At 37.7% G+C, this 14,870-nt stretch overlaps 1 protein-coding gene across 1 annotated transcript; it reads right to left on the bottom strand.

Moving 5' to 3' along the window:
* Positions 1-4,868: 4,868 nt before the first annotated feature.
* On the bottom strand, positions 4,869-10,397 carry cyp26c1 (cytochrome P450, family 26, subfamily C, polypeptide 1). Its single transcript, XM_079458971.1, has 7 exons — positions 10,205-10,397; positions 9,406-9,741; positions 8,443-8,667; positions 7,749-8,024; positions 7,468-7,623; positions 6,883-7,281; positions 4,869-6,109 (listed from the first exon to the last, which is right to left on the bottom strand). The coding sequence occupies exons 2-7, from the start codon at positions 9,607-9,609 to the stop codon at positions 5,732-5,734; spliced, it is 1,638 nt and encodes a 545-aa protein (XP_079315097.1). The 5' UTR covers positions 9,610-9,741; positions 10,205-10,397; the 3' UTR covers positions 4,869-5,731.
* Positions 10,398-14,870: the final 4,473 nt, after the last annotated feature.

Below are 14,870 nucleotides of genomic sequence, written 5' to 3'. Positions count from 1 at the left end.
AATGCAGTTTTATATTTAATGACTTTAGAGTCCAATGCTACGGCCTGCGTCTTTAATATGCAGTAGTTGGTTAGTGTATGTTTCGTTAGACATTTCCTTTCCCTCTTTTTCTATGCGTTCTACTTGCCAAAATCAAAATTCTATTTTTTATTCACCGACAATGCAACCTAATCCCAATAGTCAGAGTTCTATCCATTTTCTTTCTGGTGATTCTATTTATTTGTAAATACAACACAATATACCTTTGAATGTCCGTTTTATGTAGGTGCGTGGATGATTTGACCACATTTGTTTCTATTTTTGACTACAATTTCTTCATTAAATTTTTTTCATTAAGTTGGATAAGATTCACATAAGAAAAAACTGAATTCAGTTTTCAGAAAGATGTGGTTCCCACTAATCAGTAAAACAGAATAAAAGCTACTGGATTTTTCTTAGGAAAGCCATACAGTATATGCCTGGGGTGAAGTCACTTCCTTGTGTTCAGCACATAAACACATGCAGAACGCACAACTGACACCTGGTAGAGAAAAGTACCTTCTTTTCAATATCACATCGGTATCTGTCTACTAATGTGGGTGTGGAAAGTGAATACATGAAGGTGTTAGAGAGAGGTGAGCCATAAACGCAGGTATGAAGCCTGAGGAGGAAGCCAGATTTCTGAAAAATCATAGAACAATATGACCTGAGACTGAACTTACGAGAAAGATGCTGCAGGTCAAAACTACTTGTGTCTGAATAGATGAGCAAATGAATTTCTGAAAATAATGAATGTAGAATAATGCATGAAAATACCTTAAAAGGAGCGTTCACTCAAAAAAAGAAAATTCTTGCATAATTTATTCACGTCTTTCCCAACATTTATGACTTTCTCTCGTGAAAGACAAAATAAGATATTTTGAGAAATCGCTACGAAGGAAGTCAATGGGCTTCATTGTTGTTTGGTTGCTAGCGTTCTTTAAAGTGTCTTCAAAACATTTAATATATAGCATTCTTCTGAAGAAGGAAAAGTCAAACAGGGTTGGAATGATGTGTAAGTAAATTATGAACTGAACCTTTGATGAACTTACGCAACCGTTGGCGAACTCAACCTTTAAAGGTCCAATGTGTAAAATGTAGCGGCATCTAGTGGTGAGGTTGAAAATGCATTGAAGCACATTTGAAGCTCTATGGTGGCTGACTTAAGATATCATGTCATGTTTTTGTTCCTTTGCTGAAGGAGATAACATTTATAAAATGCACTCTGTAGAGCAATTGTCAGTTTAGGGCTACTGTAGAAACAACATTGTGAATTTCATGTAAGGAGACCCGCGGTTTATGTTATTATATATTACATTATATATGAATATTGTATTGCATTTCTGTCAATATCCTTCAAAAAATTACACATTGGACCAATTTCATGTTTGTATCATACAAAACAGATATTTAATATATTTCACAAGATTAAATAAGGACTATTTACTGAAGCTTTTTAGTAGATTCACTGAATATTTCCTTAAACATCAAAAACTGTTTATAGCTTTTCATAATACAGTAGATGTGCTAGAGTTCTGGGCACAGTGGCTATACAGTAACAATATATGAATAATAAATAATAATACATTTTGTAAATTGTTACATGTTTGTAACACATAATTGCTGAATTTAATTATTTTAATTCATAATGATCCATGACGTGTCTTGCTTTCTTGACATTTCCTTTCAGGGATCAGATGTTGAATGGTGACAGGATGTAGGGTTTCAACATTTATAATATTTCTATATATACAAATGCTTCTAGCATGCCAAACGGGTCTTAACAGAATCAAATTTAAACTGTTTTCTATGATATCAGGCCAGAGACTTCTATTGACAGTCACCTTCAAACTGACGTTCGTGACACACCGTAACTGATTAGCATCTGGTTTGATGACAGATCCTTGAATTCAGAAGGCATCTTAGTGCAGCTGTAGTCCCTATCTAAAACTGCATGGAACTCCCCTTTGAAGACGCTCGGTCAGGCTGAACCTATTCATTTGTTTACATTGTTTCAGCATCAATGCCAGCTTATGCCGATATGACGACAGAGTGCTTATGGGCGCAGTATGTATTATTGCGTCGATTCTTCTTTATTAATACATGTCAGTCACCTCGGAATTGAACCCTGAAAAACCTTCCCCACCTTCAGCATATGTGACTGTCAGAGGAACAATGTGGCTTTAAAATGTTGCCGTGATCACCTAAGGCAACGATGGGAATTCTATGCGAGTCTTCCGTTCCTTTTTATCTTGAATCAGTCAACTTTTGTCAAGTCCCCTCATTGAATATTTCACTTTTCTAAATGCTCCTCGTGATTGAAAATTTCCCTTAAGGAAGTAAGCACTGGAGAGGATGAATACGTTATAAACAACGAGAAGAAACAATGTTGCATTATTTGAAGATGGAGTTAAGGGGTCATGTTGAGGTGATATCCTTATTTTGAATTTGGCATCGCACACACCTTTCTACAGTTATGAGATGTTTTGACACTGCTGACATTTTCAACTCTGGGACGTTCCTGCACTTTTGGTGAACTAGTCTTCCTGTGAATCTGCCAGAAGATTAGTTATGTCCTGCCTGGAGGCGTTAATAATTATAATTGAAAGATTGAGGAAAGAAAGCGAGGGAAATTCAGTCACATAAATTTACATCTGTGCAGATGCTCTTATACATCATGACCTTCATTCAAGCTATATGTATTTTATAACTGTGTGTGTGTTACCTGGGGATCGAACCCAAAACCTCTGTGCTGCTAGCACAACGCTCCACCAACTGAACTAGGAAAATAAATCATAAACACTAGAATAGAAATCATAAGTCAATTATCAAATCTTACTGAGTTAAAGGGATAGTGCACTCAAAATTCTGTCAACATTTATTATGCCAATGTCATTCAGAACCTGTGGAACACAAAAGAATATATTTTGAAAAAATGTCTCGATGGTTTTGTGTCCACACAATGAAAGTCACTGGGGGTCAATGTTGTTTTGTTACCAACATTCTTCAAATTTTTCTTTTCTGTTGTGCAGAAGAAACACTAATACAGGTTTGGAATGACACAATGGTGAGTATATGATTAAAGAAATGTTATTTTGGGCTGAACTATCCATTTAAGCTGTATTTTCACTCTTTTATAACAGTGTTAAATAATCATTTGTACAATATATCGTCGCCTACAAATAAGGCATCCTTCTGAGCAGTATTAAGATAATGAGCTTCAAAGTATTTGCATTCCATTTTACTAGTTAGAACCTTTTTGTTTTCTTTAAAAAATAGAATATATTGTAAATAAGTCCAAGAATAAGAATATGCAAAATAACGCAATTTTGACAAAAAAAAGATAGAACCCTATAATTGGCAATATGGTAAACTGTAAAAAAGTTCAAATGTGGTTGATAAAATAAAAAAGATTGGCACCAGAGACGAGCGTGTGTGTGTGTGTTTGTGTGTGTGTCCTCACCTTTGCTCTTGTTTTGTGAGTATAGAGGGTTGATGGGTGAGATGTGTGTGTTTGGGGCAGGAAGCATTTATGCTGCAGGGTAATTACAGTGTAGCCACCAGCTGCTGTTTCTGCATTCCAACACACACACACCGATTCTGCCAACAGAGTACATGACACATCACAAAGAGATTCCACCTCGATCGATTCCCTTACAGTGACTTAAGAGGTTACCTGTAACTGTTTTATCAACATCTAAGGATGTGGCATTTCCGCCAGTGCAAGGTCATAGTCCACAAATGTTGGGTTCATTTGAACGGCCGATGGTAGCGCATGTGTTTATATATTAAAATCACATTGTTTGTCACGCTTGGCAGTATGTGATTGAAGGTGTGACTTTGCGTATACAAACATACACAGAAAGTAATCCGGTTCAAAAGTTCAGATCAACCATAATCCTGGCTCGGGGGCATGATGCAACAGTAAAGAAGTTACATCTACAGCAGATTCCAAGGGGATTTGAATAGACTGGAGGAAAAGAAAAGGTGAAATATTTGAAAAATAACCGTTTAATGGTGGTTAAATGGCTAGTACACCCCAAAATGGACATTCTGTTATCATATACTCACCCTCAGATCTGTATGAATGACTTCGTTCTGCCAAACTAAATATTTGGATGGCAAAGAAATTTATACTTGAAACACTCTGAGCAGTTGTTTTTGTGCGTTTATTTAAGTTATTATTATAAATTTGTTACTTTTCTAGCTGATATTGACCAAGGTACGAAGGTCAAAGATCAAGATCACGGCAATGAAGCAAGCTTTCAGTTCTCTATGTGTTTCTATTTTCATATTTGTGAAGTAACTAAAGGCTAATGCAAATACAATTTATTTTGTCATTTGGAAACAATCATAAGAGGCCAGAACCATCCTCTTGAATAAACTACAATTCTGAAAATACACTGAGAATAATTATTATTCAGTTATGGATATCTCATTGAGTTCAAGAGGACTTTTAGAAGATTGTATGTCTGTGTACCCTGTGGCTGCATGTGCATCAGTCAATGTTTGACAAACTCTTTTGTCAGTTTTATGTCCGTACATAAGTGTAAGCTGGTACCTCTTATGCTCATAGGGACCTGAAAATCTTTAGAGTGGTTTATATTGAAAGGCTTCAAATCTGGTTGACTCATTGTGTAGATGTAGCCCAATCTTTTATGTTCAGTTCTGCATTAAAAAGGTGTGATAGGAAAGCAAATCTATTTTTATAACGTCTAAAACATTTTCATTTTCATTTAACTAACCCTTTGACTAAAACCAGTTACAACATACAGGACAATTGCTGCTTACCTGAAATTTACAGGACAGACAATGTCTGAGCCAAAGAAAAACAAAATTCTCAAGCACTTAAACACATGAAATATCTTTATTTAACAGATATCTTTAACATTAACAGAGCTCCAAATGCACATTTTAAAATAGATATAGTGGAAGATATTAAATGAACACGAATGCTTAGCATCTACTCCTCAAGACACGCATGAGAACAGAAACTACAAATTACACACAAGTATTGACAAGACAAGAACACACACAAGCTCCTGTTTTGGAGAAAAGTGCTGCTTGTTTTCTCCTTCCCTGTATTTAAACCGATCCCCCGTTTCACAGCGCAAGGGTCATTTTTCACAGCTTACATTCATCATAAACACAAACTATCCATTAGAAAATTATTTATTAAATCAATATATTCTGTAAGTACTAGAGTACAAAAACCCAAGACAGTATGTACAGATAACTAAAACTACAACTGCAACAGTAGTGGCATAAAAACTAAAAAAAGTGGCATATTTGTTTCATATTTATTAGCTATTCTGAGAAAAAATTACAATATTTATAAATAGATAGAGCTTATTCGTGTTTCTACTTCATTTCACAAAACAGGTTTATATATCAAAAGTCTGAGAGAACAGAATAAAATGGGTTTTTTTTAATTCTCCTATTAAAATCTATATGGTGTATACAAATATGAGCCATCAACACGGCTAATGTTTGTATACGTTTTGCAAACTTCTAAAATAACTTTCATGCATATTTGCCCATCTCAACAATTTCACTAACATGACAAATGCCCCAAGACAGGGGTTCATGATTCCCAATAGGGCCTATTATCTAATGACCTTTGTGTCAATGTCCGTCACTCCATTCTATTGGATCTGCACGTGTTTTTCTTTATAGAGCATAAAACAATACAGAGACTCGTTACAGATTTTGCTTATATATGAGTGGATTCCCTCCTATTTCTCTCGACGCTGTGATTTCTGTAGTTAAAAAACACGTGCAGCCCATTGACCGGGTGCACGACCGGCACGGTCTGCATTCTGGGATATGTTTTTGTCGCCAGACTCCACTCCGCCGTGGCGAGCAACTCCACTGCCAGAGTTTTCAATACGATCAAAGCGAGTTCCCGCCCGATGCAGCTCCTCACTCCGCCCCCGAAAGGCACGTAACTGAAACGCTCGTTTTTGCTCTCATCCCGATCCGCACCGAAGCGATCCGGGTCAAACAGCTCCGGGTTCTGATAGGCTTCGGCGGTCTCGTGCGTGTCACGGATACTGTACATGACGCTCCACCCTTTCGGGATCTGATATCCCTGCAGATGCAAAAAAAACAGCTATTAATACGTCGTCCATAGCATTACAGTTAATATGTTTTATTGGCTATATTGTAACAAATAGTAGTCTAGCCAGCCTATCAGTTAAGCTAACAGTACCCGGATCTCGGTCCGTTTGTTATCGGGGACTTCAATTTAAATCAATTTAAATGAGTTTTCTTTAATGAATGTTTTTGTAATTCTATGCATAAAGTGCACAATTTTTACTCTGAAATAGTAGCTATACATATATGTACACAAACGTAAACTAGATGTAGGAACCAAAGCCGTTGAATATGAGAGTTACGACACTCGCATTGACCCCCATATAAAGAATAGAATGCTGAAGTAACTCGAGTCTGATGGAGGGTCCGATAGTTCCAAACATTGCACTAAAGCCCTTTCCTTTCAGTGTATCCCAAACGCACTTGCTGGACAGATGGTGGCATAACTGCGTGTTTTTACATTTTAACGAGTTGGACGTTGAAATCGAGTGTTAAAATTAAACACAAAGACTGAAAATTCTGCTATAAATGTAGTCAACGTAGAAATCGGTGTACACGATGTGCTAATATTTAGCGAAATGTATGCAAATACGGTTGTTGTTGCTGTTGTTGTTATCTGTCCCTCTAAATTAAATTTAAATAAGTTGAAAGCACTGTTTCGTGTGGAACCATTGACGGCTACAAAAACACGTGACCACACGAGTGTCGTAACTCTCATATTAAACGGCTCTGGTACCTATACGTTTCCTTTAAGAATAAGGAACTTACGTTCAATTCAAATGTTTGGAGCACCGTCCTGTATCCTCCAGACACCGGGGGAAGAAACCGGATGACCTCTTTGACCACACAGTCCAGGTAAGAAAGCTGACTCAGTTTCTCCAAACTTAGATAAGGGACGTGAATTCGAGAGCGACGGCCCTCTTCCTTTTCGGCAGTTGTTTTATTCATCGTTGATTTCCTCTCAGCAGCATCGCTTTCCTCACTGATGGCATTCCCATGACAACGAGAGCGGCAGTGGCTGTGGGATTCACCGACCAAGCCCTCGCTCTCCAGCTCGACTCTGGCGCGCTCACTCACTTCAGGGTGGCGCAACAGCTGCAGGATGAGGGACGTTGATGCGCTGGCTGTGGTGGAGTGCGCGGCGAAGATTAACTCCACCGCTGTTTCCTGAAACGAATTCACGTGTATGCATTCAACAAACGCGCTACAATAACGTTAGATGCTACAATCTAAATGTTTAGCCGTGGTTGTAAACGTGCAACAAGATGACTAGGCCGATTTCAACTTTTATAACTGGGAGAGATAGTTGCGACAAATTTATTTAAAGCGATGCGAAAAAGCTTTAGGTTTTACCTTAAGTTCTTGCATTGTGAAATCGTAGTCGTTCTCTCTGGCACCACTTAGGATATAGTCGAAAGCATCGCAGTAATCGCTGGCTTGCTGCTTCTGCTGCTTCTCCTCTATTATCTTCTCCATAGCAGAATGCAGGATCTCACGGGCCCTGATTCCCTACAACAAGCCGTGAATTTGGTTAGATAGATAGATAGATAGATAGATAGATAGATAGATAGATAGATAGATAGATAGATAGATTATAGATTATAGATTATAGATTATAGATTATAGATTCCCACCTTGCGCAGGCCGCTTACGGGGTTGTCAATTGGCAGAGAGAAGAGGTTGTTCATGAGTTGTTCGAAGGTTTTCGAGAGAGAGAGAACGCGCTGCTCATCCAGGCGCAGACCGAGCAGGACCCGCACTGCGATGCGGAAGGTCAGCAACTTGGATGCGGCATAAACATCCACAGAGTCGGTCTCGGCGCACCACTTAGCAATTTCTGACTTTACAACATCTTGAAGCCGCGGCAGATACGACTCGAGCGCACCGCGGCTAAACACTTTTGCGAGGATCTGAAAAGCAAATCAACTGTTATTTATTGAATGCACGACGCAATGTTTGTGTGCGAGAAACAGAAGACAAACAAAAAAGTTATAAAAGGTTTATGAAAAAGAAAACTTGAATACAGTGTAACATTTTTACCCAGTGTCTTGTACTAAGTAATTCATAGAGCAATATCTTTTGTGGGGTATTATTTTATTTTTTATTAAAATGCATTAATTAATTAACTGAACAAGACAACTTGGTAAACGAAATTTGAATATGCAGTAAAGTGAAAGGGACATTTGTAAAACAAACATTTGCATATAAACTAATAAACCAGTCATACTTGCATGTTTAGTCATCTCATGCAACAGAACGTTATGCCTATTTCACATCATGTCACACCTTAACAAAATAGTTGCATGCATTTTATAACATTAGACTCACTTTTCTTTTTGTCTTGTGTAGGTCTCCAACCGAGTTTACCAGAGTGTGCGGCCCGAGGATGATGCGTGTGCTCTGAGGCCACTGCGTGCACACGAGCGTGTGCTCACCCAACAGAATCTTACGGATGTTTTCTGACCCGGTCACCCGGATAACAGGTTTTCCCAAAAGATGAGTTTTAAAGACATTTCCATGTTTCTCACGTCTGGAGATATGAAAACTGGACCCCTGTCAAACGTAAAATAGAACGTTTAAACTATTAGATTCACCATTGTTTTAGACTTTCGTGATACTTGTAAGGACATGGATTGCAACTTGTAACAGAGCAATTGTTTTTAGCAATAAAATAATTTAAAGCTGATAAAAATAAATAGAAAAAATACGATTTTGTGAAGTTATGATTTCTATTCATTTCAATAGAATTCAATTTAAAACTCTTTATTTCATGGCAATTAGTTATTTAGTATATTCTGGGATAAAATTATCAAAAGTTCACTCTGGCACTGTGTACCGAATCTTGGAAAATAATTACACCCTCATCAAGTTCACACATGCCGTGGGAATAATTATTGTGTAGGCTAGGCCTATATGAAGCCTGTTCGTTTGTTTGGGAAAAACATCCTAAATAACGGTGAAATATATGAATTGTAAAAACTTGTATGATTAGGCTATTAAAGTTATTATGCGAAGGCTACTATAATAACAAAACAGTGTCTTAGTTACAAGTAGCTCTACGAACTAATAAATACTCATAATTTAGTAATACTAATTATATGTATTACTCACTATTTGTCTAAATACATAGTGTTATGATGATTTGCTGTAATGGAAATTGTAACTTTATAATTAACAGCTTTAAAACATGTGGATAAGCGGATGTTTGTGGTTACTTAATTGCAGAGCAAACGGAATAAACTAGTATAAGGATTAAACGCTTATTACGTTTTAATTCGATTTTTACTTTACCTGGAAAAGCCAGTGGAAAGATTCTCCGACCAGCGGCCATCCCATGGAGCCCTGCGGCAGTGGAAGTTTACACGCCCGATCCCGAGTGATGCTCCACCTGAACTCCCACAGCAGCCGCGACACGACCAGCAACAGCAGCGTGGGTAGGACGGCACCCAGAACCGTCAGCACCGTAGACACAAGGCAGAAATCGTGCCCGAACATCTTTAACGAAGATCAATGCCAAAACGAAGGGGGAGATTCACGTTCCTGTTTTTTCCGTGATGGTTTCTTGATGGAGCGCCTCCAAAAGTTGAGCAATACCAAAAAGGGACCCTTTACGCGCTCCTTGGATATCTAGGAATGACCAGCGCACGGATTTGACGTGAGTTTTGTAAAGACAATTTGCAGAGAAGACAGAAGATCTACGCTGCATTAAATCTCTCCGACATTCGGAGAATGACAAGAAACTGACAACTATTCCAAACAGTTTTACAAGTTGCATGCGCTGGCATGTCTTTCATCCGAGTTTATCCACCGGGTGCAATCCCCGGGACAGCCCTTCCTTTCACCCACGCTATGACTGTAAACCTGACACGAATTTAGCTTGAAATAAAGCTTAACGACAAGCATATTGTATGCGTTTTTGCCTAAATATGTGCTTAAGAACGACAACCTTTCTGCATTAAGAACTTTGTAGTTAAAGCCCAACAAAATAGTCACTTTTAGCGATCTAAAAAGTTTTAGAACCTGTTATTAATAATCTTAAATCACAGCGTCTAATAACAGGACAAAGAGGGAGTCAATGTTGTGTACTCACCTCAGCACAAGTGTTAAACCATACCGATGACATGCAGTGAGCTCTTGAAACTTCCAGAGTCTGTCTCTCTGGGTTGTGCTGTATTTCTTCACTGCATCTCTTTCGCTCGGGCTTTATAGGTATTGGCACATATTATGAACCACCTTCAGTGACGTATAAGAGGTTTTTTTGATAGTTCGTAGAGGTCGTGCATAGATCACAGGGGATGGGGAAGGTTTTTATAGCGTCCAGAGAGAGAGAGAGAGAGAGAGAGAGAGAGAGAGAGAGAGTTTTAGGGGGTTTTACTGATTGGTTACCTGTTTCCTAAAATATTTACAAAACAAATATGTTAGCAAAAAAATCGAAATCACAGCGTAACTCATTCTAATATTTTAAAGCGGAAAAATCTGGTAAAATTGAAAATCTGAATAATATTATTAGAGTGTTTGAACGAATAGCCCAGATATGTACATTTGCTTAAAGAATACTTGCACGCCACAGAAAAATAGCACCAGCCTATAGTGCTATTTTTTCTCAATTCGAAAAATACATTTGTATTTGTTGAGTATACAAATGCACCAGGTTCTCCTTTTCAATGCTAAAATAATAAATAATTTGAACACAAATGACATGACAGAAATTGTATATATATATATATATATATATATATAGCCTAACCTAAAATAAAAGTAGTACTCTTCGTTTTCATGTTTCTGCATCTCTCACTAGAAAAACTCAAATGTATTTCTAATTGAGGCCAAAGCTATAATTTGAGCCAAATAGCATAATGCCCACCCAATTTCTATCTTGGTCCTTCAAATGATATTGTTTGCTATTTAATAAATTACAAAAAAAGCCAACAACACAAATATACCAATTTGCCAAAAGTGAAACATTCAATATCATTATCGCCTGCAAACCATCCGTTTTTGAAATAGTAATATCATGATTTTCATCTGTTTTCTTTCTGGTCACAGTGATCCCATAAAATTCTGGTTCTGTCCACAGCTGCTTTTAGAAAGGTTTTAACTTGTCTAATGAATAATACAGACTAAAAGATGGTTAGTTCAGGTCACATACCTCTGTTGCTCTTTTCTACGTCTATGAATGACTTTTGATGTGTAAGCGAAAAGTTTGGACTTTTAGGGTCACAGTAAGAAAGGCAGAAGAGATAGAGAAGTCGGAGACATTCACTGTCTGGGGTGCTGGAGCAAGTCCCGTTATTAATTTTAACAACTGAGACTCAGAATACCAACTAAAGCTCAAAGTGAGGTTAAAGACGTGCAGGGGCTTGTCACATAGTTAAGACACTCGTGGCCAGGTCTCCTCTCACATCAGAACTAATGTACACATTAAACGCTTTATCATAAAACACATATAAAACGTATAATTGCTTAGAATATTTAAGCAGCCAAATAATACTCCTTTACTATTAGTTTATTACTCCTATATTATTATTTTCTGAAATCTCTTTCTATTTGTAGAAACATACGAAATTACAGTATGGTTATAGTTTGTTAACTTCATAGTATTTTCATTATCTTGCTTGTGTATTGCTTGTGTATTTACCACAATTATTTGTTTTTATTAATTTGCTTTGTTTTTCATTAAAGTTTCCATACATTTTCTAAGGCAACCAGTAGATCTAAAAGGATGATCTCATACAGTCACCAAAACCACATGACAAAAGCGGATAAATTAGAATGGAATTTTACAGTGAGTCTGTGTGAAATTTATCATTATTAACATGAAACGTGAAACTGTTGATGTTGACTAAAGCAATAATATTTTCTTGTTGATTTTCCCGTAGCTACAACAGACACATAAAAAGTGTTTCAGAGCCCGCTCTGACAATGTTGATCTTTGATATCAAAACAGACTTTGATCAACTTTGTGTAATTACACACACTTGGAGGATTATTTTACTTTGGTTTGACGTGCTAAAAACGTCCCTTTCTCTGTTCAGGCTTGCTTCTCGTGACAAATATAACTTGTGTTATACACCAATGAAATCTATTTAAGCAATAAGGTATGAGAGGCTGCAAAATGGTGACTTTTGGTGTTTTAGGTAGGACAGTGTGATTATATTCAGTTTGGCACACCCTTGAGTGCCGATTGCATTTACAAAACACAAATGTTTATTCAAATAATATATTAATGCTGGAGGAACCCAATAGTGATTCTTTGGAATCGTGCACACAGATTCTCAGCAACACAGAAGGAGACACACACAACCGCGTTTAAGTGGTCACCTTATCCCTCGGTCTCTAATACCGCTCAATCATCAGCTCCCGGGTACAGCTTCTGGACTCAGCGGCGGGGTCACAGGGGGAGAGAAAGTGTCTCTGCTGATGATCAGAGGTACAGCCTCATCTGTCAACAATACAAAAAACACTTCCTGTTGGACAGAGAGACACACCTCAGTGCGCAAAGCCTCAGAGACATCAGGAACTACAGCAAAAGTAGTGTGATAACTGAAAAGAATCGCACTGATATGATTAGGAGTGAAAAAATATTACTAAAAAACAGATATAGACAAAATACAGACAAAGATTGAGCGAGAATCAAGTGTTTCTCCACTTGTAGCTATCTTTCATCAAGGTAGTCCCCGACCACACTTACACAGTCTCTCTCTCTCTCACACACACACGGATACTCGTCTCCTGGATGTTCTGCTTTGATTCCTAAGGGGTTTTCCCTCCTCTCAGACGCCGCCTGTCATCACTGTGTGTGTGTGTGTGTGAGAGAGAGACATAAATTAAATGTGAATAGATACCTCTGGGCTTTACTTTTTTATCTATGGATCTATTTAGTTTTTTTTAAAGAAATTTTGTTATTACAATACATGTTTGGTGAAACAAGAAGGCCATTTTGTACGATCTTGGTTTCTGGTTAAATTAATCAAATTTGCTTATTCAATTTGATTTCTAAATTTGTTATGCATCTTTGTTTGAAATATTGTATACTACATTTAAATTTCTTGTTACTGTGGACAGATGTTGTGTATGAAATAAGGGACGTGCATTGAGTTTATAGAGCCATGATGAAGGTTTGGATGTGTGACAACGTCTGACCAACCGACCGACTTCCTTGTCTGTCATAGAGGTGTAATGCTGAGCTGGTATCAGGTTCTGTTCTGGGTGTTGCCCCGTGACCTCACACTCTGACCCCTGAGGCCTACACTTCCTCCTAGTCACCATGGTGACACAGCAAAAACACAATACCGCGATTGATCTTTTTCAACCAAATTTAACTTTCGCATCACATGATTCTACATATACACAATACTGTAAAGCAAAGGGCGGGATCAGGTGATAGATATACGTGAGTGATTTTACTTTAAAATATCAGACTAAAATACTACATGCTTTTATTTGGAGAATTTGGAGGATAGTGTGAATTGAAAAAAAAGACATTTAAGATAACATTTAGGTATATCAAACTACTTTTAAAGGAATAACACACATTTGCCATTGGCACTTTGAATGCTTTTAAATACTTAGGACTTGGCAAGAACACGTTGTGGTTTTAGAAAATACGAAGTTGATTCTCTTTCCCAAGGATACCATGACACAGATTCTGAGCTCTGGGACACGATATCTCTCTCTTCACACACTCTATAATAGCAATTTGAAGAGGCGCCTTGTTTACATTCTTAGTCAACAACAATCTGTGTGTGTGTGTGTGTGTGTGTGTGTGTGTGTGAGCGAGAGCGAGAGGGAAAGATCCATTAGTCCTGTGTGGATCACGCCTCACCTCAGGCAGTGATTAAGAGGTCAAATGCACCCGGAATACAAAAAGAAAAGAGAGACAGAGGGATTGAGGAGAGGAAAGAGGAAGACAAAGGCTCTCAAACGTTTTTTTAAAGCTTGCTTTCAAAGGGTGTTTTAGGCAAAAAGCTAGAATCCATTAAAGCTATCTGCTTTCCTTCTATCTTCGTCCCTGACTCACCTGCTCCCGCTGCGTCTTCAGGCCTAAGGGTTAAAAAGGCTTTCAAACAATTAGAATAAATTACAACAGCTTGAGGTTGCGTACGTTAGTGTAGGAGATTTGCTACAGATAACATCGGACGTCAGGTCTCAACACAGTACTTTATGTAACCTATTTTAAAGGTAGTCTGTGTCATTTCGTTGCCCTTGCATATTTTTGTGAGGCAAATGTGAGGTAGTTGTTTTATTTTGGCATCTGCTTAATTTGAGTTTCTACCTGTGTCAACATGGCAGGCTTACTGTCTTTTAAAGGTTGAAAAGCCTATTCAGTTTCATAATTTTTTTATGGTTAGTTGTATTTTATTATTAAGCATTGCATTGTATTTGATATATCATAAATGGACACAAGAGGAGAAACACACACATGCACGTTTATGATATATAAGAGGAAACATATATTATCAGAATGTCTAATATTCCAGGTGTCTGAACATTTACCCTTAGCAACAGTAGGAGGAACCCAGAAATATATCACTTAAGCCGCCACGCAGACACAAACTGTCTGGAATGTGTTTCTGACGGGTGTGATTTTGATGTCTATCCAACCCCCTTACAATCCTCCGTTTCCTTTGCCTCCATCCTTCTCTCTCTCTGCTTTTGAATAGATAGATTTATTGAGTCTAAAACATGCCGGCACAAAGCTAGTGCTAAACAGATATAAAGGTATTTAAAAATAATAATAACACAACAGTTTTAAA

Source organism: Barbatula barbatula (genome assembly GCF_947034865.1).
Source record: "Barbatula barbatula genome assembly, chromosome: 6".
Classification (NCBI taxonomy): domain Eukaryota; kingdom Metazoa; phylum Chordata; class Actinopteri; order Cypriniformes; family Nemacheilidae; genus Barbatula; species Barbatula barbatula.
Note: the sequence above shows the minus strand (reverse complement) of the source record. Positions and strands in the feature narration are given on the sequence as shown.

Coding starts and splice junctions, on each gene's coding strand:
- cyp26c1 (XM_079458971.1), bottom strand. CDS start 9,609: ATGTTCGGGCACGATTTCTGCCTTGTGTCTACGGTGCTGACGGTTCTG. Junction 8,025..8,442: donor TACACAAGACAAAAAGAAAA/GTGAGTCTAATG, acceptor TTTGCTTTTCAG/ATCCTCGCAAAAGTGTTTAG. Junction 7,624..7,748: donor CCGTAAGCGGCCTGCGCAAG/GTGGGAATCTAT, acceptor GGCTTGTTGTAG/GGAATCAGGGCCCGTGAGAT.